Here is a 26,064-nt window from a genome sequence, read left to right on the forward strand (position 1 = left end):
TTCTAGAGTATCAGCAGTACTTATTGCCACCACCCACCCCAAAACCCCTGCAAGCAGAAAGAAAAAGTATATACGTACCTTAAAATCTGTATTATTGATATATTCAAATACCAAAGCTGGTGTCTTTGACTGCAAGAAAAAAATATAAATTAAATATTCAAACAATAAATGTAGTTTCTTCTGTCGTACAGCCCATCCTCAAATCCCACTTAGATGAAAAGGATTCACCCCCCAGGGAGAGACTAGCAAGAAAGTATCCTCTTGAAATTTTATGCCTGGAATTCGCTTCAAAATAACAGGATGGTGGGCAATGGGAGGGTGGGGGAGTGGGTGGGGGGTGGACGAAACGAAGTTGGCCAGGAGTGACTTAGTGCTGAAACGGAGTGCAGTGCGCAGGCGGGTTCATATTACTCACTTTACTTTTGTAAATGGTTGGAATTTTTCCTAATAAAGTTCTGTTTGTTTCTTTGTTTGTTTTTAAAAGGGGTATATTCTCTGACCAACCTGTCCACTGGGCCTGGCACATTATGCGAAGATTTATACTCTTGAGGTTTCAGTTTGCCAACTACGAAAGGAGCGACATGTTTTCATCTTGGTTTAGCGAGCCAGACGCATTTTATAGAATTATCATAGGTCTTGGGGCTCTAGCACAGGTCTTTTCAGGATCCGAAAGGAAATTATCTATAATTATCAGTAAGTCACAATGTGAAATTACTTCCTCAAGTATTTTTAAAGCACTATAATCTTTGATGCAATGAATACAAAATAGTCAATATTTCCTTGTTGTAAACAGACTTTCAAATGTCAAGTTTACTTAAGTGAGGTAAAATAATACGAATTGGCAGTAATAAGCTTTCAAAATTGGGAGAAAAGCAGGGGCTTAAGAGCATTATAGGAAGAAACAATCATCCAAGAAATCTCTCCAGCCGGAAGTTTTGCCGAAGGAAGCAGATGAAAGTTACCTAGGCGACAGGCCACAGTGCACCCACACGGGCCTTAGCCAGGATGAGCGGCAGTGCTGGCCAAAGGGTCCCCACCAGCCCACGCTGAGGGCTTCACCACCAGACCTCTCTACAGGTGGGGGGAGAAGGTTCCCTGGTTGTTTCGTCCACTTCAGTTACTGGTTACGTATGTGTAACACACACACACACACACACACACACACACACACACAGTGAGACAGCCATCACCAAGCTCCGTGTCACTGCAGGATCAATCTGAGCTGATCAGACGGGGATATATCTGTGCCAATTAGATGGGGTCTAGAACATGACCACCCTTCTCAGTCTTTTCAGGGACCAAAGTAAAAAACTTTCCTTATTCTTCAGGTTAGCAGCCCTGTGTAATTTTGGGCAAATTACTTAACCCCTGTAGACTTCAGTTTTCTTATCTGCACAGTGTGACAATGCAGACAACAGCACCTACCCCCCTGGACTGCTGTGAGGATTACAGGATGAGATAGTTAAACGCTCAGAACAGTGCTGGCACACACATGTTAGCTACCACATTATTATGAGGATGTTTTTAGCCGGTAGAAGCAAAGACAATAAACACAAGCTATCATGGGAGAACGGACATATTTGAGGTACAGCAGGTGAAGAACAGAAATGGGATGGGAAGCGATACCAAAAAAGCCTTAATCATAAACACTTAAGGTTAAGTCACTCCCGGGAAGAGACAAAAAAGTAAACAGCTCTACTAAAATGGCTCAAAATTAAGCATTTTAACAAAAATATTTCAGATGTTTCTGGATATACAATGTGGCCCCTAACAGTGGATGCTGAATTCAAGACCAGCATGAGAACCAGCAAGCTCGCCTCCTCGAAGGTCAGTGGGCCCGGGACCTGCTCAGCTCTCTACGCCAGGTGTCCACGTGGAGATTCTCAGTTCTTCCTTCTGTGACCCCAGATTTTCAACAGAAGGTAAAATAATGCTGATTGGTAGGAATAAGCTTCAAAACTAGGAGAAAAGCAGGGTCTTAAAGGAGACAGTCAGCAAACATCTGTAAGCTGAATCAGGAGAATGAGGTAATACACCTGGGCAGGGATGTGCCTATCTAATAGACAGGGTAGGTTCTATGGAAGTGGTGGTGGCTATTTGCACATTGGGCCACCATGATTTTTTTTCTGGTTTTCAAAATCATTCAGTAGAAAAGACAAACACGATCATCCTCATATATAATATTTCTCAGTATTTTAGGTTCTCTCTCTCTCTCGCTCTCTCACACATACACTCTCCCCCCCCCCCCACCCTCCCCAACCATCAGGCACCTACCACAGGGTCCTTCACAGTGTCAATCAGCTTAATGATATTTGTTCCACCACGAAGGTTCTCCAGAATCTTAACCTCTCGTTTTATCTTCTTTTTCTTCACTGGCTTAAATACACAAGAGTAATCAGAAGTAAGACTCCCTTGAAAATTATTAGAACTTTAAAACGACATTAGCTAATCAAATGGATAGTGCACTATCTTGTACATGGGGTTATGTTCAAAAGCAGGTCTAAATAGAAGAGAAAAAAATGGAGATAAAATGGATCTGCCCATAAGAGCTTATAGGATTAAGTTAAACAATTTACAGACTTATAGCTTATGTCAAATCTTTAAGTAGGGCACTTAAAATTTTTGAACACCATGTCATACTTTAAAAATAAAATGCTTACTGGGTTAACTGCCAAGTGGAAAATGTTATAGCTCTGAACAGCTGTATATCATGCACCCACAAATGGAAAAACTTAAACAAAATGGTGAGACACCTGCTCCTTCAACAAGTTACATGTAATTTTGTCTTCCAGGAGCGAAGACCAGTTCACTGACATCAAGTTACAAACTTGTTTCCCAGCTGCTGGCTCCCATTTCCTGTCGCCACTCCCATTTCCTTAATATCTAGGATCTGAAATCAGCAGATCCAGTAAAAATTCCCAACAGACCCCATTCCCAAAGAAAGAGATGATGGATCAGCAACAGGAGAAAGCTGATCTGATGCAGCAGTGATTGAAAACCTCTGCTACTGCTAATCTTTCAATCTGCCCGACAGGAAAGTTTCAAGACTTTAATCAGAAATATTGGCATTGCACGTTACTTATTTTTTCTTTTTAATATATTTTTTATTGATTTCAGAGAGGAAGGGAGATAAATAGAAACATTGATGAGAGAGAATCATTGATTGGCTGCCTCCTGCACGCCCCCTACTGGGGGGGAATCAAGCCCACAACCCGGGCATGTGCCCTTGGCTGGGATCCAACCTGGGACCCTTCAGTCCGCAGGCCGACGCTCTGTCCACTGAGCCAAACCGGCTGGGGCACACATGTTGCGTCTTATCTTATGGGGGCTAAAGAGTTTGAAGAAGGAAAATAAGCATATCACAATCAACAATGTTTTATAAAGCACTTAGCACAGCACTGGCACATAGTAAGCACCCAATAAATGCCAGCTTTATTATTTTCAAATTTGTAGTTAGTAATGTCATATTTCATCTTCACAAAAGTCCCATGTAGTAGATTCAGCCAAGCTGAGCTAGTTGCCCAAGGGTCACACGGCTAATAGTAAAGAGTCGGGGCAGGAATCCCATCTCGACAGTCTGACTGCAGGTCTCACTGGAAGCCACTGTGCTTTCATTTCCCTAGTGAGGCTACGTAACTAACTAACTAAGGGAAAGGGGCATTCCATCTCAGACACTGTTACAACAGCACAGGCAGAGGCCAGTGGATCTGCCATGAAACAGGATATAAAAAGCCCGTGCGTGTGTTGGTGGTGGAGGGGGAGGATATAACATAACACACGTGTCAGAGAAACCTCCATCTATTGTTGGTCACTAAGCTACAGCTTTGAACCAAACAGAGAGGGAGCAGATTATGAAACACAGAGCATCTGCCACACCTATAAACGCGGTGCTCAACTCAGAGACTGGATCTCGCTGCATCCTTCCATGGCAGCTGCCAGCGATCATGCCCACTCCACTCTGCCAGGCTTCCCAGCAGATCTGGCTACGGTGTCCCTTCCCCATCACCACTTCGCCATCTTAGTCCTTATTCCCAGTTTCATCATTAGGGAGGCTCAATACTTTGGGAAAATGAAGCATTCAAACCTGAAGCTACAGAAGGACATTCTACACAATAAGTAGTCTGAACAACTGTTCGACTAAAAAGATAAGACAACTGAATGCAACACATGATCTGGGATTTTCTTTTATATAAAGAACATTATAAAGACAACTGACAAATGTGAATGGGGACTACAGTTTCGCTAACAGCATCATACCAATGCTAATTTTTGATTTTTGATCCTGGCACTGTGGGTTATGTAAGAAGTTGTCCTTGATTTTAGGAAATACACACCAAAGGAGGGATGACTGCAATTTACTCTCAAGCACTTTTAAAAAATAAGTAAAGTAAGTATATATATATACACACACACACAGATGTGTGTGTGTGTGTGTGTGTGTGTGAGAGAGAGAGAGAGAGTGTGTGTGAGAAAGAGAACAGGAGAGAAGAATAAAGCAAATGTTAACATTTGAGAAATCTGGGTGAAAGATATATAGGAATTCTTACAACTCTTCTGCAGGTCTGAAATTATGTCAAAAAGTTTAAAGAAAACTAAAGGCTGGTTATCATTATCTATAAATTCTGCCAATGCTACCAGTATAGTGAATGTAAAAAAATTCTAGTTTTATTATCCACTTTAGGAAAGCAATTACAAATCTGTGGGAGTGGTAACAGGAAACAACAGACAAACAAAACAACCACAGCCCTGGCTGGGTGGCTCAGTTGGTTGTAGTGTTGTGCCGTACACAAAAAGTTACGGGTTCGATTCCTGGTCAGGGCACATATGGGAGGCAACCGATCAATATTTCTCTCTCACACTGATATTTCTCTCTCTCTCTCTCTAAAATCAATAACAACATATCCTCAGGTGAGGACTAAAGATAACAACAATAAAAAAATCAACCACCGCCAGAAGCCTGTATATACCAAAAGCCCTCCTTTTCTACCAGTGGACTGTACAGGGGTAATCCATTAAAAGAGTTGCTTTTATCACGGTGCCACATATAAAACTTTGCTTGGCTCTCCTGTTATTCAGCAACAGGTCAGACAGGCGCCTTGTTCCTGGGCAAGATGAAGATATCTTTCATTATGTCTAAAGGTAACTTACAGAGCACGCAAACATATTTTGCTGCTCAAACGTCACCTGTCTAACAACTTCCCAAACAAGAGATTGGGGACAGCAGGGCGGAGTCACGCAACAGCTGGAGTCCTAGCATACTGACGAGAGACCAGGGGATTGCGAAAGGCAGTGACCTACAGCCCAGGACATGCCCTCCAGAGCACGGGCACCTGTTCTCCACAGGAACAGACCCCAGCTAACTAACTCCCTTTAGCCTCAGCATGGTCCTCGGAACCTGGGAGATCCTTCAGAAGCTACAAAGGCAATGAGCTCTCAGGGAGTGAAAGTGATCCCTTTAATTCTATAAACAGAACTGGAGAGAAAAAGAAAGGATTTATAAGGAGGGACCCTCACACCCTAAGGAAAACAGATCATGAATTTTACAGGAACGAGGATGCTCTGACTTTCTAGACCAGTGTTTGCACTCATTCACCATCAGTAACGGCCAGCGGAGAAAATACATACATTTCCATGACAATCTCATCATTTCATCTCGCAGGCTAGAAAAAGTCTCTCCCAACTAAGGTTCATTTATTACAAGTCCGAGATTATGTGTTTAAGAGATTCTAACTGAATCAGCTTAGCAGTTTTCCAAACAACAAAAATTTGTTTTTTACTCAAAATCTAGTAGAGAAAATGGCACACAGCTTTTAAAAAGAAATAAAGTATAAAATCAAGTTTCAAAATAAATGAATTTTGGCATACACCTAGAGAGAATATTTAATGGGAAAACTCATTTAAAATTTTCTATACATAAGCTCTGAAAAGGAAGGGAGGGAAGAAGGGAGGGAGGGAGGGAGGGAGGGCGGGAGGGAGGAAGGAAGGGAAGAAGGAAGGGCCTTTTCAGGTTTCTGCACACACAGTGGAGTCCCAACTATTTAGAACCTTGTTGGATGTAATCCAAGACTAAGGTACTTTTTCTCTATTCTTATGTACCAACACTTCCAAATCTTAAAACAAAAGACGAGTTTAGTAATGGCATACTTGGAAACACAAAAGTTGACAGTTAGTAATCTCTCCTATTTAGTTACTCAGAGCTACTTTTAAAAAAGCCAGGCCCTAGCTGGTTTGTTTCAGTGGATAGAGCCTTTGGACTGAAGGGTCCTGGGTTCGATTCTGGTCAAGGGCACATGCTCGGGTTGTGGGCTTGATCGCCAGAAGGGGCATGCAGGAAGCAGCTGATCGATTCTTTCTCATCATTGATGTTTCTATCTCTCCCTACCTCTCTGAAATGAATAAAAATATTAAAAAAAAAAAAAGCCAGATCTGAGAATGATTTCAATTATTAGCATTTAATTATGATTGAACTAGAGGCCTGGTGCACAAAATTCGTGCAGGGCGGCGGGGGGGGGGGGGGGCGCGTTAAGGGGGGCGTGGGCACCGGCAGTCCCCTCAGTCCGGCCCGCACCCTCTTGCAGTCTGGGAGCCCTTGGGAATGTCCAACTGATGGTTTAGGCCCACTCCCCGCAGCAGTTGGACATCCTTAGCGCTACTGTGGAGGTGGGAGAGGTTCCCACCACCGCTGCTGCTGTACTTGCCAGCCATGAGCCCAGCTTCTGGCTGAGTGGCACTCCCCCTGTGGGAGCGCACTGCCCCCTGGTGGTCAGTGCACATCATAGCAGCCGGTTGTTCTGCTGTTCAGTCAATTTGCATTTATTATATAGGATATGTAAACTAACATCTACCATCAAAGGTATAAGAATAAATCCCAGCAAATACAAACAGGCAAAGTTCCATTTTAACTTCTTTACATCTCAAATTAAGTGATAATTCAAGACAGACAGGACTACAGCTCAGAACTTTCAAATCTGGATTTACTTTTATTCCATTACCAAAGCCACGATTGCCCCACTAAGTTACAGATTTCATCATCTGCAATAAATAATTACAAAGAACACTGACTGCCAGGAATGCAGGATAAAGTAAGGAAGAAAGTTCAGCCTGGATGGTGGCATTTACTTCATCTTGGTAGCATCTCTAAAATCTACTGGAACTGACTTAAATGTAAACACTATCTGAGCAATGTTATTTCTTCACAGCAACTTTCCCCCTAATCTTTCAAGTCTCATCTTTCCAATTATATTATCAGCTCCTTGAGGGTAACTGTTTATTCTCAGGATTTAATTTTTTTTTAATTTAAAAAAGTGACGCATACAGCAGGCCTTTTGAATCTCATCGTGAGAATGGTAGTCCTTTCTACTACTGGTTCTGTCCCCTAAAAACATTCACTTGCCCCAACTGGCATATTGTTATTATTTGTATTGCTTTATAAGTGCCAGGCACTGTGTTAAGCACATTTTAATCAACATTTAAGAGTACTGCCCTAGCTATAGAGCGTCAGCCTGTGGACTGAGGGGTCCTGAGTTTGATTCCAGTCAAGGACACATACCTCGGTTGCAGGCTCCCGGCCCTGGTTGGGGGCATGCGGGAGGCAATCAATTGATGTGTCTCTCTCTGTCTCTCCCACTCCCTTCCACTTTTTCTAAAAATCAATGGAAAAAATATCCTAGGGTGAGGATTAAAAAAAACCCCACAAACATTTAACAGTCCTCTGAGAAGAGTATTTTTAACACAGAGGCACCGTTTAAATAACTGCTCAAGAACACAGAGCTTCTATGTTTTGGCATTAACACCTGAATCCAGGCAGCTTGTTTCCCAAGCCTCGGTCAGGAAAGGAAACGACTTTGTAGATTACCAAACACTACCCTCCATACCTGCCCATTTCTCTAGATCTCATTTGATTCTCCCAACAACCCTGTTAGTTAAACAAGAAAGGCATACCCTTTTTACAGATGAGAAAAAAGTCAAGGGCGTGTAAGTTAAGCTGCTTCTAGAACCCATCTACTGCCCTCCTTTTTTAGCACTTCTCACGCTATACCACCCTGATTTGGAGGCAGCAGATCCTAAAAGTAGGCTCTAGAGCAGCGATGGCGAACCTTTTGAGCTCGGCGTGTCAGCATTTTGAAAAACCCTAACTTAACTCTGGTGCCGTGTCACATATAGAAATTTTTTGATATTTTCAACCATAGTAAAACAAAGACTTATATTTTTGATATTTATTTTATATATTTAAATGCCATTTAACAAAGAAAAACCAAAAAAATGAGTAGGCGTGTCATAGGTTCGCCATCACTTCTCTAGAGACTAGTCATCTGGAGCCATGCTGTACACATAAAAATGGGTATCAAGATATATCAAGATACTATTTTCACACATGGTTTACTCTCCCAAGAAATCTAATATATTAAAGGAATAAACCATCAACTAAAAAATGGCAAGTGGTCATGAGACTTGGAGGAACTGTATGGATTTAAAAATGTAAAAACACTGGCCGGAGGCTCCGAACCAAGAAAGTAAAGGAACATTTCACTTGTGCATTAAACGTGCTGCTAAGGATCCAAATCAGAACCCCATCTGTATCCACACTTCACCCAGCAGCCACCAAAGTCAAGTATTTCCTTTCAGAAGAGTACCCCAAAAATCACCAGCAACAAGTGCTCTGACTTCTGGTGAGTGTGCGTCCATCCTCCCAGTACATCAAGAAGCCGAGTATCCCGCAAACGTCCTAACCGTGCTCCTCCTGTCTCCCAGGAGGGGAACCGAGTCCTAAACCTAGCAGCGCCCCCTCCTGGCCACCTGACCCTACGCACACAGCATGCTCTCTCTGGGTCTTGCTTTTAAAAATACGGTACAGCTCTTAACTCCTAATTAGGAAATCGTTCAATTTAAAGGGTCCCCAGGACCCCGAGAAGGGCTAAAATGCACACACAAGTGGTGTTCACAAATGCTAAAAGTTGTCCAAAATGGACAAATGCTTTTCACTCTGTGTACTCCTTCCTAAGAAGCACTTCAAAGGAAGTGAAAAATGGATTTTTCAGAATCAGAAGATGGAATTTCAGGCACTAAAGTGGCTTTCTGCCCTGCTATGGGAACCCTTACGATCTCCCACCCCCATTTCTCCTCAAAACAATTTCTGTCAAAAAAGATATAACCAGCCCTGGCCAGGTAGCTGAGTTGGTTAGAGCATCATCCTGATACACCAAGGTTGTGGATTCTATCCCCAGTCAGAGCACATACAAGAAGCAACCAATAAATGCATACATAAGTGGAACAACAAATCAATGCTTCTCTCTTTCTTAAAAAAAAAAAAAAAAAAAAAGCCGAAACCGGTTTGGCTCAGTGGATAGAGCGTCGGCCTGCGGACTGAGGGGTCCCGGGTTCGATTCCAGTCAAGGGCATGTGCCTGGGTTGCAGGCACATCCCCAGTGGGAGATGTGCAGGAGGCGGCTGATCGATGTTTCTCTCCCATCGATGTTTCTAACTCTCTATCTCTCTCCCTTCCTCTCTGTAAAAAATCAATAAAATATATTTTTTAAAAAAAAGTGTATATGCCTCAGAATTTCACTTCAGGATAGAGATAGACGATAAAATTGTGCTCACCAATTTTTTTTTTCTTTTGAGAGGGAGGAAGAGAGAGGGAGAGAGAAAAACATCGACGTGAGAGTGAAACACTGATCGACTGGGAATTGAACCAGAAACCCTTTGGTGCACCGGACAACGTCCCACTAACTGAGCCACAATGGCCAGGGCTGCTCACCAATTTCTAAGTTCCTAAAGTCTCTTAATAACCAATTTGTTTAGATCAATAAAACACTTAGAAATCTACTACTGATGCAAATTAAATGATATAAAATTGCTGTGGGCATTCATCATCCAGCCATTCTCATATACTGCAGCTAAAATACACTAGGCCTACATGAAGAGGAAGCTTTTTCTAGATTTCTCCCAATTATGAGCAGCTGGTACTCTGTTAAGGACCTAATTTCCTATAACCAAACACAACAATAGTAGTTATTAGTCAAAACTTCAACTTCTTGCCCGAGCCGGTTTGGTCCAGTGAATAAAGTGTTGGCCTGTGGACCAAAAGGTCCCGGGTTCGATTCTGGTCAAGGGCACGTACGTCGGATGCAGGCCCCTCCCCAGCCCATGCCCTGGTTGGGTGCGTGCAGGAGGCAACCAATCGATGTCTTTCTCACATTGATATTTCTCTGTCTTTCCTTCTCTCTTCCATGCTCTCTGAAAATCAATGGAAAAATATCCTCGGGCGAGGATTAAATTCCCCCCCCCCCTTCCCTGAGTAGAGGAGCACAACTTTGGATAAATGCACTACTCTTAAAAATATTTTTTTTTTTTAAGTCTACTTAAATCCAGCCTGTCAGAACAATGAGAAAACCACAGCAACACCGTCAGTAGTTTCTCACCCTATCCTTCAAATAAAAATCTGGATAGAAATGCCACAGCGCTTTGAAAAACATTAAAGAAGTGAACGAAGTTTTCACCGGACCACTCCCTGAAAAGAACTTGCATCGAGAAGAAACAAGAAATAATACTTCACTAACTAGGGCTCCAAGGGGCCTCCCGTCTTATTCCAGAACACTGGGACTTAGAATGCTAAAATGAGCAGTAAGAGACAGGAAGAAATAGGAAACAAGAGTTCTGGCTAAGGGTCAGTTCAACATAGTGATGTTAGAGTTCTTCTTTGTGCTTCGCTTTCTCTCCGTAAAAATAAGCTTCGGCTTCCATATTGGGCTCCCTAAACAATGTATAGTGCAAATCCTCCCAACAGGGGACAACCATCAGCCACTGACTCCGTCAAGTCCTCTAAAAGGGTGACCGAAGGGTAACCTAGATGAACGTATACTTATGCGTACATGTGAATGCTGTTCCTTTCAAAAACAAAAAACGCAGGAAGTTGCACTCATTTGAAAAATGCTGCCCTCACTCAAAAGATTAGACATTGCCCGGCCGGAGTGGCTCAGTGGTTGAGCGTCGACCTATGAACCAGGATTCCCGGTCAGGCACATACCCAGGTTGTCGGCTCGATCCCCAGGCGGGGGCGTGCAGCAGGCAGCCGATCAATGATTCGCTCTCATCACTGATGTTTCTCTCTCTCTCTCTCCCTCTCTGAAATTAATAAAATTTATATTAAAGAAAGAAAAGTTTAGCCATTTTTCCGGATTTTGCTTTCAAGTAAGCAATTCATCTTTCTGAATGCACAGCAGTGGAATATGGATATTCCTAATTTCAACTTACGTCTTACTTCCTAGAAAGATTCTAGGTAGCTTACATTCAAAACATTTACGCTCATTACAGAGGAGAAAACTGTATGGTTTCCCCAGGTGACCTCTGGGGAAGGAACCTTTCTTTAAATATTTGTACTTGTGAAAAAAAAAAAAAAGGCCATGTGACTTTGTAGGTGCAATTCCCATTTAGGGAGGAGGGGAGGCAAACTCCACATCTTCAAACATCAACTTCTCTTCTCCCTCTCACCCCGTTGCTGACAGCACGGACAACTGCTCATTTCTTTCCACTCCTCATCCCCACGCTAGGAGGGTCCTAGGAGTCCATCACTTTTCTGAAAGGTGATTTTCAGAGTGTAAGCCTGACCCCCTCACACTAAACAAGGACACAGGCGCCCTGACGCTGTCCTTCAGACACAACACTTAACCCCATATTCTTACTCGGAGCGTCTGCAGAACAACCACACTGGAAATCGTGCGTCTGTAAAAGTGCTTAGGTGAACTACTCTTTAGTCTCAAAACGTCACTAAATTCCACGCACACGCACTACGTGATCTGGCAATGAGGAGGACCCCTCACCCATTCCAGGAATGACTTCTCAGTGCGTTCTCTAAAACAGTGAAAGCGACACCATCAGTTACCAAAAGAATTTAGCCAACTCTTCATGCTCACGAAGACCGCGTCTTCATCCAAGAGATGACAAGAGGTCAAACTTACGCTGCTAAGCCAAGCCCAGACTGTGCTGTTCCAATGACTATGTTAGCGATTATGAACGTACTCATCTATCGCTCCCAATTTCACTTTACCAGCTGATAAAATAACATAAAAAAATAAACACAATGACCCCTCCGGGGCAGCGGGCTCTCCATCCACCCCACCTGGAACTTTTATCCCCAAAGGAGAAATAAGCGATCGTCCTCAGGGGCATTTCCCTCCGTTTAGGCTGCAAACCTCATGTCTGAAGCTGCTGCCAGTTTCCCCAACTTTCCTTCCGGAATAACACAGCCACCAAGAGTAAGGAACAGCCAAGGAGGCCCCGGGATGGGATGGTGGGATCCCCCTCATCAGGCTTCCCTTTCTCCTGAATACGCATTTATTTTTATACCAAATGGAGCCCCTTTGGGATTTTCACTGGGGGGGAAGGGGGGCCGCCGGAATTACATTTCAAAACAAGGATGCTCCTGACGGATCATGCTTAGCTTTGAAACAGGCCTGCATCTTTTCTCCCAAGAAAATGGGGTGGGAGAAGGAACTGGGGGGACATCAGATGCCAGCGATGGGCGGTGAGTGCTGGGACTGCTCCCTCTAGAATGGGGGGGAGGTGGGGAGTCTGGCTCCTTCTGACCCGTTTGGGGGGGGGGGGGGGCACGGGGGTGGCAATGCCACTTGGTCAGACACTCACCTTGAGAATTTTTACCACCACTCTCTCATTGTTGGTGATGTTAATGGCCTCAAACACTTCACTATACTTCCCCCGACCAAGTTTCCGAACCAGTTGGTAATCATCTTGATTCCTGGGAAAGGCAAGGGGGACACATAAATGCCAGGACTTGGGGTTCACCCAGCACAGGCCCACCAGACGCCCCCACCGAGCCACGTCCATGCTCCCAGCCCTTAGAGGTGCCTGTCCGCCAGCCACCACTCACTCCCCACACGGAGGCCCCTGCACCCCGCACCGGGCTCCCCGCACCCCGCACCGGGCCCCCTGCACCCCGCACCGGGCCCCCAACCTCACTGTTCCCTCCTAAGTTGAGAGGAGGGCGAGAGGCCCTGCTCTGAGCCCATCGAGGTGGGGGAGCGCGGCGCCCGGCTCCCAGGGGGCTCCGAGAGGCCCCCCCGGCCCCCCTCTTCCCCGCGGCGCCCCGGCACCTGCCCCGCACTTCACACCCTCCGTGCCTCGTGCCTGCTCGGAGGATCGGGGCGTCTTTTTAAAATCTGGCCCCATCCAGCCTCACTTGGAAAAACTAAAACTGAGGCGGAGAACCGCCATAGCTCCGGGGGACAGCTGTTGCCTCCCCACCCGCCCCGTCGACCCCAACGTGGGAGAAGGGGCGCTCCCGCCCTCCCGCCAGGCCGGGCCCCGGACCCCGCACTTCTCCCCGCACCGAGGGCGTTCCTCGGGGTTCAGGGGAGCGGGGGGGGGGGGGAGGGAGAAGGGGCGAGCGCGACGGGGCCGGGCGCGGCCCCCCACCCCCCCGCGGGCCGGGACGCGCGGGCCCAGCCGGGGGGCGCGGGGGGCGGGCGGGGGGCGGCGGCTTTACCCCCAGCTCGGGACGTGAGCCTCGTAGTCCCAGTAGTCGCGGCTCCTCAGGCTGTTCACCTCGGCGTAGACCCGGGCCCTGCTGCCCGCGGCCGGGCCGGGCATGGCGGGCGGGACCGGGGGGCGCCGCGGGGCGCCGCGGGCGGCGGGGCGCGGGGCGCGGGGCGGCGGGCGGAGCAGGCGGCGGGCCGCGGGCCGGAGGAGGAGGAGGAGCGCGGCGGCGGGCGGCCACGCCAGGCCGGGCCCGCGGGGGCGGCGGGGGGCGCGGGGGGCGCCGGCCGGGCGGCCGGGCCCGGGGGCGGCCGGCGGGGCGGCGGGCGGGCGGCTCTCGCGCGGCGCGGCGGCCTCTGCTCGGCTCGCGGCCCGCGGCGGCGACGGCGGCACCAGCAGCGGCGGCCGCCGGCCGGGAAAGGGGCAGCCGCGGCGAAGGAGGAGGAGGAGGAGGAGGTGGAGGAGGAGGAGAAAGAGGAGGAGGAGGAGGAAACCCGGAAAAGGGGCCGCTCTCTCTAGGAGCGGCCGCCGCCCGGCCCGGCGCCGCCCGGCTCACAGCGCCCCCTGCCGCGCGGGGGGACCGCCGCCCCGCCCCCGGCGCCCCGCCCAGACCCGCTCCCCGGGCTCATCCGCGGTCGGCGGACGGGCTCCCGGCGCCTCCCCGACCTCGGGACTGCGGGTTCACAGCTCACCCCGCGTGCACCCTTTGGGGATCCCTGCCGCCGGCCCTCCACCCGCTGTGCTGGCGGAGTTGGCCCACCCGACCTCCTGCAAGGACCCTGTCCCGACCTCCTGTCCCCCAACCGGTTCCCATCAAGTCCTCTCCAATGAGGCGCTCTCGGGACTCGCCCACGTCAAGAGGTGCCCATGCCTCCCCGGGACACCCCCCTTCCCCACGGGGCCCGCCCCGTCCCCTACGGAGCCTGGTCCATCCCGAGGCTCCCCTTCCCCCCGCGGCGGAGCCCGTCCCGCCGCCCCGCTCTTCCTTCCGACCCTGGCCCAGCCCTGACTGTTCACACCGGCCCCTTGCTTCAGCGGGGTGGGGGCGGGGTGGGAGCTGCTGGCTGTGAAGTTCCTGTTTCCCCTTTGTCATGAAAAGGCCAGTTGTGGGCGTGGGGAGAGAAGGGGGTCCGGATAAACAGACGGTGACGGGAGGAGATTGGACTCTGGGGATGGACACCCGGTGCAACAGACAGATTTTGGAACGCAGAAACCCACACCTGAAACCAGCAGGCTCATGTTGACCAATGGCAGCCCACTCGGTGTAATAGATCTTTTTTAAGAGCGATGTGTGTGGGGGGGAAATAAAATTTAAAAATAAAAGCAGTTTGTGGGGGACACTTAGAGACCAGGTAGATTCCTCCGGGTTTGTTTGGGAGCAGGGAGAGCGGGAGGGTTGTGGGAGTCCTGCCTGCAGGGAAAGGCCGCCAGGCCCTCCAGGCAGGACTCAGCCTGTGGGTCGCGACCCCTTTGGGGTGCCCAACGACCCTTTCACAGGGGTCGCCGAAGACCATCGGAAAACACACATATCATTACATATTGTTTTGTTTTGTTTTTGTTTTTGTTTTAAAGTTGGGATTTTTTTTTAAATATATTTTATTGATTTTTTACAGAGAGGAAGGTAGAGGGATAGAGAGCTGGAAACATCAGATGAGAGAGAAACATGGATCAGCTGCCTCCTGCACAACCCCCACTAGGAATGTGCCCACAACCAAGGCACATGCCCTTGACCGGAATCGAACCCGGGACCCTTTAGTCCCCAGGCCAACGCTCTATCCACTGAGCCAAACCGGTTAGGGCATATAATTACATATTGTTTTTGTGTTCAATCACTATGCTTTCAGGATGTTCAATTTGTAACCATGAAATCGGGGGTCACCACCACATGAGGAGCTGTATTAAAGGGCCTCAGCATTAGGAAGGTTGAGAACCGCTGGGCTGGGGGCTGGCGTGGACGTAGGGCGGGGTGGCCAACCCAGCTTGGGCCTACAGCGGCACGCTGTCTCCTAGCCCTTCGCACTCTTCTCTCTTCCATCTTCTGGGCCTTCCTTTTGTGTTGTGTTCCTAACTCACACCCTTTATCAGAGAAGGTCCTCGCTCAGCCCAGGTTGCTCTGACTCCAGTCCCCTGTTCACAGCCTGTTGCTAGGTGAAACCCTGCTTTCTCTTTCTTCATATGGTTCAGCGCAGAGACTGTGGAGTCAGATCCACCCAGGTTTGAACCCCAGCGCTGCTACTCACAAGCTGTGTGACCTTGGGCCAGTAACTTAACTTCTCTGGGCTGCAGATTTTACAGCATAAAAACAATAACGGCACCTACTTCACAGGTCGATGGGGAGAGTGAGGCAAGGTAAACCATGTAAGACACTTCGAGCACTGTCTAGCAGGCATATTTTGTAATTTTTTTATTTGTTTCCTAACTTACTGTCTGCCTTCTTCACTGTAAAAACAGCGTGAGAGCAAGGACTCTGTCTGCTCACCCCTGACTCACCCAGCATTTGCCACAATTGGAGGCTTTCAATGAACACAGTGTAACCCCACAGCTCACTTATTAATTCCAAAGGGGAACCCAGAGCTCATCACCTTAACCATGAATCAAACTTACCTTCAGTAAGGAATCAACTGGCCCTCTGACATGATGTGCCAAGAAGGGACATGGCATCTGCCAGAACTGCCCAACTTGAATCTAATCACAAGGACACAATCAGACAAATTCAAACTGGGGGACACGCTACCCAACAGCTAGCCTGAACTCTTCAAACATGTCAATGTCATGCCCTGGCCAGTTTGGCTCAGTGGTTGGAGCATCAGCCCATGGACTGAAGGGTCTTGGGTTCAATTCCTGGCCCAGAGCATGTACCTCGGTTGCAGGCTCAATCCCCAGCCCCAGGGTGTGCGTGCAGGAGGCAACCAATCGATGTGTCTCTCTCACATCAATGTTTTTCTCTCCCTCCTCCCCCTCCCCACTTCCCTCCCTTCCACCCTGTCTGAAAAATCCATGGGGAAAAAATATCCTCGGGTGAGGATTTAAAAAAAAATTTTGTTTTTCAATATCACAAAAGAAAACAAAACAAAAGTCTGAAGTAGTGTCCTTGATTAAAGGAGCCTGAGAGATATAACAATGATGCTATCTATCTGGATTGGATCCTGGATTTGAAAAGGCAGGAAGGAAAGGAGGGAGGGGGAAGGAAAGGAAGGAAAAGCTAAAGGAACACTACTGGGGCTGCTGGGGAAATGTGAATCGGGGATATAGGTTACGTAACAGTATTGTTCCGTGTTGCCAGGGCGAGGAATATCCTGGGGTTATGCAGGAGAAACCCTTGATCTGAGAAGTTCCGTGCCAGGTGTTTAGGGAGAAGTGCCATGGGATCTGCAGCTTCCCCGTCAATGGTTCTCCGTAAACATATGGGTTCCTGTGGCACAAGTGTGCATGGGGAGCGGGGAGCAACCAGGAGCCATGCTGGCCACCGGAGGATTCGGTTGGACCACAGGAGCCTGCGATATTTCGGCAGATTTGACCGTTTTTAAAATAAAAACGGGAAGAAAATTGAGCATTTGTGAAATAAGTGGACTTTGGAATTTAATTCCCCAACCTGCAAACCTCCGAAAATCTGTCACACAAGAAGACACATTCTCAATCTCTTTTTAAATATGTATTTACTTATTTTGAGAGAGAGAGAGAAAGAGAGAGAGAGAGAAAGAGAGAGACATTTGTTATTTCACTTATCTATGCATCCATTGGTTGATTCTTGTGCCCTGACCAGGGATTGTACCCGAAACCTTTGGCGTATCAGGACGATGTTCTAATCAACTGAGCTGCCAAGCCAGGGCCATTCTCAATCTCTTAACACAGCCCTAGGATTTCTTCCTGACAAGTTCTTGCAAGCTAGTCAAGACCAGTTCTTCTTTTTTTAATCTTTACTATTGAAAGCATTACATATGTCCCCTTTCCCCCCACCCCGCACTGACCCCTTCCAGCCCCCCGCCCCCGCCCTACCCAGCTTTCACCACCCTACTGTCTGTGTCCATGGGTTATGTATATATGCATACAAGTTCTTTGGTTGATCTCCTCCCACCCACCCTCCCCCACCTTCCTTTTGAGGCTCAACAGCCTTTCATCTGGAATCCTTGTATGAACTTTCTGGGTTCCAGAAACCGCCAACCCTATATGCAAAATTTTATTCTTGTGCCCGGAGATTCTTTCCTTAGCATCCATGAGATTCTCAAAGGAGGCCATGACCTAAAAATGGTTGCAAACCACTGGTCTAACCACCAGGTCCACCCCCAACTGGGGCCCCATCCCTGGACTCCACCCTCTCCCACCTCTGACTCCATCCACCCTCCCTGCACCATCCCGTCCTCTCATCCTCACCACCGAACCCACACCCCACACCCATCTCACGTCACGTAACCTGCTCCACACCTGCAGCCATGCCCGAGGGTTCACCCACACACCACTCTGGTGCAACTCGCTCCTGGATTGGCCTGACACGTCCCGACCTCAGCCCTGAAACCTGCAGTCAGTCCTCCCACGGCCCAATGGAACATGTTTGTATGGTTTGTGGGTAGGTAGGATGGTCACCCCATGGGATTGGCGGAGACGCACCACCTCTCCTTATCAGCCCTCCACCAGTGTGCTTGGTGTGAATTAAGATGGGCAATTAGCCCAGCCGGCGTGAACTTCAGTGGTTGAGCATCGACCTATGAACCAGGAGATCATGGTTCGATTCCCGGTCAGGGCACATGCCCAGGGTGCTGGCTCGATCCCCAGTAGGGAGTGTGCAGGAGGCAGCTGATGAATAATTGTCTCTCATCATTGATGTTTCTGTCTCTCTCTCCCTTCCTCTCTGAAATCAATATATATATAAAAGATGGGCAATTAGAGATGGTAGCTTGCAACCCTCACTGAAGGAATAAGTCTCAAGGTGGCTCTGCAGGTGTGTGTGTGTGTGTGTGTGTGTGTGTGTGTGTGTGTGTGAGGACAGGGTTATTCAATGAACCAGAATCAACTTCTCTTAATTGCTCTGTGTGTGTGAGTTTGAGGGTGAGTATAATTCAGATTATATAGGAGAGAGTGAAAGGAGGCATCATGAGTCAAACAGCCCAACAATTTTATACCAACTTCCCCTATGACTCCAAATTCTACCCGAACACCCCTCCAAAAAACCAAACCAAAACCAAGGCGCACAAAAATGATAAATCCTCAGAAGAACACCTCCTATCTCCACAAGGCCTATTTCCGAAACATTTAAGAGGTTCTAAGAATATAGCCTAAGAAAAGAATGCCAATTATGATCAAAAAATTATTAATAGTGGTGACAATCTGTATGTTCAATATCATGGAGTCCTGCAAAAATCCTGAGGCTAAAAGCCATTGAATTTAAACGAATGAATTGTGTGGTATGTGAATTATATCTCAAGAAAACTGTTAAAAAAAAATTCGACAAGAATGTGTTTGTTGTAAGGGTTCCTTTTTTGCAGTGTAGGAACTAAGACTCTAAGGACACAGATAACTGAAGGGAACTGGATTTGAACTCAGGTCTTTCTGACTACCCAGTCCATTTCCTTAACCCTCTTATGATTCAATATACCCCCAAAAGACCCAAAGACGTTCATCATAAAAATCATCATCTTTAATCATGAAAATGTAAAACAACCTAAATATTCCAAATTGGTGCCAAAACCGGTTTGGCTCAGTGGATAGAGCGTCAGCCTGCGGACTGAAGGGTCCCGGGTTCGATTCCGGTCAAGGGCCTGTACCTGGGTTGTGGGCACATCCCCAGTAGGAGATGTGCAGGAAGCAGCTGATCGATGTTTCTCTCTCATCGATGTTTCTAACTCTCTATCCCTCTCCCTTCCTCTCTGTAAAAAATCAATAAAATATATTTTTAAATATTCCAAATTGGGGGGATCAGTTAAAGAAATTGTGGTATGTCCCTACAGTGAAGTATTAAACATCACCACTGGTAAAATTTATGATTATTGGGAATTTTTAGTGATGAGAAAAATGTTATTATATAAGGTGGGTTTATATATAGATATATTTTATTGATTTCAGAGAGGAAGGGAGAGGGAGAGAGAGAAGCAGGCACATCAATGATGAGAATCATTGGTCAGCTGCCTCCTGCACTCCCCACACTGAGGATTGAGCCCGCAACCCAGGCATGTGCCGTAAATTAGGAATTGAACCCGTGACCTTCTGGTTCATAGGTCAATGCTCAACCACTGAACCACACCGGCCAGGCTAATAAGTATTTTTATAAGTTAACACAAGTTAATTGTGATAAGCAGAATAATGCCACCCTCCCCACCTTTTTTACTCAATAAGGATGCATAACACCACCTATGTCTTTTGTCTTTTTAAAAATATATATATTTTTTATTAATTTCAGAGAGGAAGTTAGAGGGAGAGAGAGAAGCAGAAACACCAATGATGAGAGACATTGATCAGCTGCCTCCTGCACGCCCCCTACTGGGGATGGAGCCTGCAACCTGGGCACGTGCCCAGTCGGTAGGCCGGCGCTCTATCCACTAAGCCAAACCAGCTAGGGCTGGTCTTTTGTCTTGCTTTGCTTTGTTTCAAAGCAGGAAACCGAAGTGCCGGCTTACTCTTTTCGTCGGTTAAGTTCTCAGGCCTGTGACGAATATATAGGAAAAGAACTGGAAGGGAATAGATTAATTGCCTTTGGATCTTGGACTCATTTAGTCCAGAAAAACGAACCAATGTTGGCAGGTTGTTGACCAGCCCAGCCCTTTCCCACGATGGTCAGCAGGAGGGTCTTCGGTTCTCGCTGTAACCCCAGGAGTCCACTGGGAATGCCGGACTCCCGCTATGGGTGTCTCTAGTGCCCCAGGCAGGTTAATAAAGTGTGCCCATTGGAGCCCCACTGGCTGCCCTCCCCCTGGGGACATTTGCACACAACTTGCTTAGGGAAATCACTTACTGATTTTCTCCCCCCAAATCATCCTCACAGTGTGACCCATTCTGCCCTTCACCCAGAACAGGCCCTCGAGTGGGGAGTCGCCAGGAGGGGATGGGGCCCGCCCTGTCCACCCTTGAAGCAATAGAAACAGACATTTTCTGCTGGTGGGTCCCTTTTTTTTTCTTTTTCAGCCTTGTCTGATTGGGAGAGTTTGAGTTGATGGAGCTTCTGGGAAGAGGTGGGGGCTGGGCATGGGCGAGACTACTCTCTGGGAAAGATGGGTAAACTCATTCAAAGCAAAATGTAAATGAGAGCTCTTTAAAAGGGATTTGCATGTTGAGGGCCAGGACTAGGAATGCAGAATGGATCCTAAATCCTGGAGTGGTGAGTGCTCAGAAGGTGGAGGGGTATGAGGAGGGCAGGCCTACTCTCTGAGGGCCACGCCCACTCGGAAGTTTCTGGGGGCGTTTGGAGGGGAGTGGGCTGAAATCGACAGTAGCAGGCACCACTCCCCCTGGCAAAGCCATTGCACCTTGCAAACATGCACCCTCTCCCTGCCAAACGGCTCTTCCGAATTGTTCAGAATCACCATCCACTCCCACGTCCCAACCATCACCAAGTCCGCCTGGCTCTCTCTCCAGATGGCAGCTCACTGCCACCCATCTGTCTTCATGCCCAGCGCTCTTGCTCTGCTATCAGCCCGCATCGTCTCCTAGGACACAGATTTCTGTGGGTCCTTTCCTGCAGCGATATCTGGGCTGTCAGGCTTGCCAGGAGCTAACCCAGGGGCCCTTCACCTGGGTCAGTTAAAACTCAGCGCATTCATAAACTTGGATGAAAAAGATTACATCTTTTTTTTCACTAACCTCTATTTTTATTTTTATTTTTTGTCAGTCCTCACTCAAGGATATTTTTTCCATTTGTTTTTATTTACTTTATTTTATTTTTAATATATTTTTCTTGATTTCAGAGAAGAAGGGAGGAGAGAGATAGAAACATCAATGATGAGAATCATTAATCAGCTGCCTCTAGCACGCCCCCTACTGGGGATTGAGCTGGTAACCCGGACATGTGCCCTTGACTGGAATCGAACCCGGGACCCTTCAGTCCACAGGCCGACGCTCTATCCGCTGAGCCAAACCAGCTAGGGCTCCATTGGTTTTTAGAGTGGAAGGGAGGGGGAGAGACAGAGCGAGAGAAACATCGATGTGAGAGAGACACATCCATTGGTTGCCTCCCACACGCACCCCAACCCAGAATTGAGCCCACGACCCTTCAATCCGTGGGCCGACGCTCTAACCACTGAAAAAACCGGAGAGGGCTTCACTAACCTCTAAATAAAAGGTAGCATTTCCTTCCATTTATAACGTAGAAAGGGACAACGAAGCCCAGGATAGTATTAGCAGTACCTGTGAATCTGTCCCCAGTAGAAATCACAGATATTTGCCTGTCACTGTACAGTTGGTGTTATTTTAAGGCCGGAACGGTTGCTCTTCAGAAGGACCAGCTGCGGTGATTGTTGGAGGCAAATGAATAAGCAGTTATCCTCCCGACAGGGGCATCCCCCCCCCCACCCCCCCACCCCCCCACCCCCCGCTGTGCTCCACCCCACCCTTCCTCACCTTAGGACATGTGTAGAGAAGACTCTGAAACGGAGATTTGAGAGCTTGTAAAATGGAGATATAATTGACATTGTATTAGCTTCAGGTGTACAACACGATGTGTATCTATTGGGAAAAGATCACCACATTAAGTCTAGGGAACATCCATCAACCCAAAGTTAAAGTTGTCCTGTTTCTTTAATTCCTTTCAGTTTAGAATAGCTCCTCAGTTTCTTTCCGAAGATCATAGGCCCGTGGCTTTGCAGCCAGTTCCTTTGTTTGCAGTTATCTGATGTTTCTTCATGGTTTGACTCAGATTATGTAATTTTGGCAGAAATATTACAGAAGCTATGCTGTGTTCTCCTCACATTAGTGGGAGCGTGCAATGTCTATCCGTCCATCATACTTGAGGCATGAACTCCAATCACTGTGGCTATCACGGTCCCATCTGCCAGATTTCTCCACCATAAATTTACTTGGTGGTGTGTTTTTGTTTTTTTTTGCCCTTTTAAGAAATATATATTTTACGGGGGTATTTTGAAAATTGTGTAATTAGCCCAGTCTTGCTCAAACTTTCTATTTATTTTTTTACATTGGTGTGGACTTGTGCACTCTTATTCTATTCAATGAGCTATAATCAGTTATTGTCATTGGCTATTTTTTAAATATATTTTTATTGATTTCAGAGAGGAAGGGACAGGGAGAGAGAGATAGAAACACCAATGATGAGAGCAAACCGTTGATCGGCTGCCTCCCGCACACCCCCTATGGGGGATTGCACACCCCCTATGGGGGATCGGGCCCGAACCCGGGCATGTGCCCCTGACCGGAATTGAACCCACAACTCTTCAGTCTGCAGGCCGCCACTCTGTCCACTGAGCCAAGCCGGCTAGGGCGTCATTGGTCATTTTGATGTCCAGTTAGTCACTGTGATGTTTGGCTCTTCTAGCTGCTTCCTGTATCCTTCTGATGCGTTCCATCACCCTTTGGGCACTTTCTTATTTTTTGGTACAGAAGGCGCTCCAGGCCCATCTTGTACTTTCCCTGCCCCAGGCCTGGAATCAACCAGTTCCCTTTAGTGGAGGATAGGATTTAGAAGCCAAGATCTGGGCCCCGGGTATGCTCACTGTTCTTGGATTATTATTGCTGCTCCCAGGCCTTCTCCAGGAGACTGAGCTAGAGAAATATGTATGCACACACACACACACACACGTACACACACTGCCATCTGTATTCATGTCTATATATATCTGTGTCTATTGAAAACCATGACTTCACTCTACATCCCCAATTCCAATCCAACACCCTAGAACCCATGCTAGTTTCCCCTTCCTATTTTGTTTTTTTAAGTATATATTTTTATTGATTTCAGGAGGTGAGAAGTGGTCAAATGGGGGCATCTGTGATAAATCAGAGGGGAAGGAAGAGGAAGAGAGAGATAGAAATATCAATGATGAGAGAGAATCATCAATCGGCTGCCTCTTGCAAGCCCCCCAATGGGGATCGAGCCCACAACCTGGGCATGTGCCCTGACTAGGAATCAAACAATGACCTCCTGGTTCATAGGTCAACGCTCAACCACTGAGCCACACTGGCCGGGCCCCTTCCTATATTTGTAACCATCTTTTCTGACAGGGAGCGATCCAGCACATGCAGGACCCTTTCAGGTGGAGGATGGAGTGTTCAGAAAGATCTCTCCGAGGAGGTGACATTTAAGCTGAGACTTGAAGTGAGGGCATAAGCCATGCAGGTTCTGGGAGAAGAATGTTCTGGGCAGACACTGCGGCCTGCCCAGCGGCCCTGAGCACACACCAAGCACGCTGGTGTGTTTGAGGAACAGCAGGCATCCTGTGGCTGAGCCAGAGGGCAGATGATGTCAGCCAGGAAAGGGGAGAGTTCAGGTAGCAGCTTGTAGACCATTGTAAAGACTTTAGTTTTCCCCAAAGATAGAGAGCCACTGGGACATTTCACATACAAAGGATTGCTGTGACTAGAAGAGCAGTGGGGAGACGGGCAGTAAACCAGTGAGGGGGCACGGCTGGGCAGGAGGTGAGAGATGGTCAAATGGGGGCATCTGTGATAAATTAGATGCAGCATATAGAGTGTGAGAGGTAGGTAGTGGTGTGTGGTGCTACACAAGTGTTCGTTAAACAAATAAAATAGAAAAAAAATTGGCTGGGCGAGGTGGCTCAGTGGCTGAGCATCGACCTATGAACCAGGAGGTCACAGTTCGATTCCCTGTCAGGGCTCGATCCCCAGTAGTGGACCTGCAGGAGGCAGCCAATCAATGATTCTCTCTCATCATTGATGTTTCTCTCTCTCTCTCTCTCTCTCTCTCTCTCTCTCTCTGAAATCAATAAAATATAAAAATATATTAATATATTTTTATTGATTTTTTTACAGAGAGGAAGGGAGAGGGATAGAGAGCCAAAACATCGATGAGAGAGAAACATCAATCAGCTGCTTCCTGCACACCCCCCACTGGGGATGTGCCCGCAACCAAGGTACATGCCCCTGACCGGAATCGAACCCGGGACCCTTCAGTTCACAGGCCGACACTCTATCCACTGAGCCAAACCAGTCAGGGCCATATATATATATATATATATATATATATATATATATATATATATATATATAATTTTTTTTAAAATTGTATGCAAAGCACTTAGCACAGCAGGTGACATAATAAACTAATCGGTTGATGAATGAAGGTGAAAACCTTCCCAGCAGGCTCCTGTTCCCCACCTATTCACCTGGCCACCCTGGCATCCGGGAACAATGCCCCTCGCTCAGAGCTACCCCCTTTCAGCCAGACTCCCTCCCACCCCCGCCCCGCCACTCCCAATGAGTCAAAACTCCCACTTTCCCTGGGCCCTGTCTCTGCAGGGTGTGGGGCGGCATCTGATAAGTTCGTCACCTGTAAGTTAATGACTTCTTGCAAGAGGCCTACCCCTTCCGGAGGTATCCACATTTTTTAAAAGGCGGCACCTGACTTACTTGGCTCTGGGAATGTGGTAGGAACTCAGACAGCAGGGCCGCCTGGTGGAGGAGGTCATTGGATTCTGGGCAGCACTCAAATGACACCCTCCAAAGGTGTGGGGCCCGGAGGGGCCCAGCCAGACCACATTCCTCCTCCCCGCTGCCTCCAACAGCTATCCGGGCAGCATTTCCTGTCTCTACTTACCTCCAGAACGTGATCCACCTTCGGTCAGAAGATCACACATCCTGGATGCTTTCCCCAAGGTGGGCAGGGCATGGTGTGGCCACCCTGCACCCCTGGGAGCCCTGGCTCAGCCATCAGACTCCGCCCACTGACAGAGACTTGTAACCCTGAAGCCACTGCACTCAGGCCTCCATTGGGTGCAGAACTGGTTTCTGTGCCAGACAGGTTTAAGAAGCAAGGTCTCCTAAAACACCATGAGATGCCGCTTGACACCCTGCAGGGAGGTGATACTCAAAAGGACCCATCGCAACAAGTGATGACAGGCACATGGAGAAATGGAAACCTTCCTACACGGCTGGTGGGGATGTCAAATGGTGCGGCCACGTTGGGAAACAGCTTGGCAACTCCTAAAAGGCTTAGCCATGAAGTCACCATGTGACCCAGAAACGCCACCCTTAGGTACATACCCAGGAGAAATGAACACATACATCCACACACACAAAAAAGCTGGTAACTCGTGACTATAGCGGCATTTTTCATAACAGCCAAAAAAGTGGGAACAACTGATTAAAATGTGGCATATCTGGCCGATGGGATCTTATTTAGCAATAAAAAGGAATGAAATGCTGACATTTGGGACAACCTGGAGGGACCTTGAAAACATGATCCTAAATGAAAGAAACCAAATGCAAAAGGTCCGCATGTTCTGTGATTCATTCCACTTATAGAAAATGTGGTAGACAGTTACAGAGAGGCAGAACTTAGGCTATGGGTTGCCAGGGCCTGGGAGAAGCTGGGAGTGACTGTAAATGGGTATAGATTTTTTGGGGGGCGGGGGGTGATGAAAATGTTCTAAAACTGATGGCCCAACTATGAAACTATGG

General features: G+C 47.7%; 2 protein-coding genes across 3 annotated transcripts in view; one reads left to right on the plus strand and one right to left on the minus strand.

Annotated features, from left to right (window-relative positions):
• Positions 1–13,606, minus strand: part of CSNK2A2 (casein kinase 2 alpha 2) — a 35,369-nt gene extending 21,763 nt beyond the window's left edge. For both annotated transcript variants that reach the window (XM_081107950.1, XM_081107949.1), the window contains exons 1-4: positions 13,502–13,606; positions 12,643–12,754; positions 2,275–2,376; positions 79–129 (exon numbers count right to left, since the gene is read on the minus strand). In XM_081107950.1, coding sequence (XP_080964076.1) covers positions 79–129; positions 2,275–2,376; positions 12,643–12,754; positions 13,502–13,605 — 369 coding nt within the window. In that variant the 5' untranslated portion in view covers position 13,606. The remainder of the gene's footprint in view (positions 1–78; positions 130–2,274; positions 2,377–12,642; positions 12,755–13,501) is intronic.
• NLRC5 (NLR family CARD domain containing 5) overlaps positions 1–26,064 on the plus strand; it is a 940,085-nt gene that overhangs the window by 745,932 nt on the left and 168,089 nt on the right. The window lies entirely within an intron of this gene.

Source organism: Myotis nattereri, assembly GCF_964212035.1.
Source record: "Myotis nattereri genome assembly, chromosome: 15".
Lineage (NCBI taxonomy): Eukaryota > Metazoa > Chordata > Mammalia > Chiroptera > Vespertilionidae > Myotis > Myotis nattereri.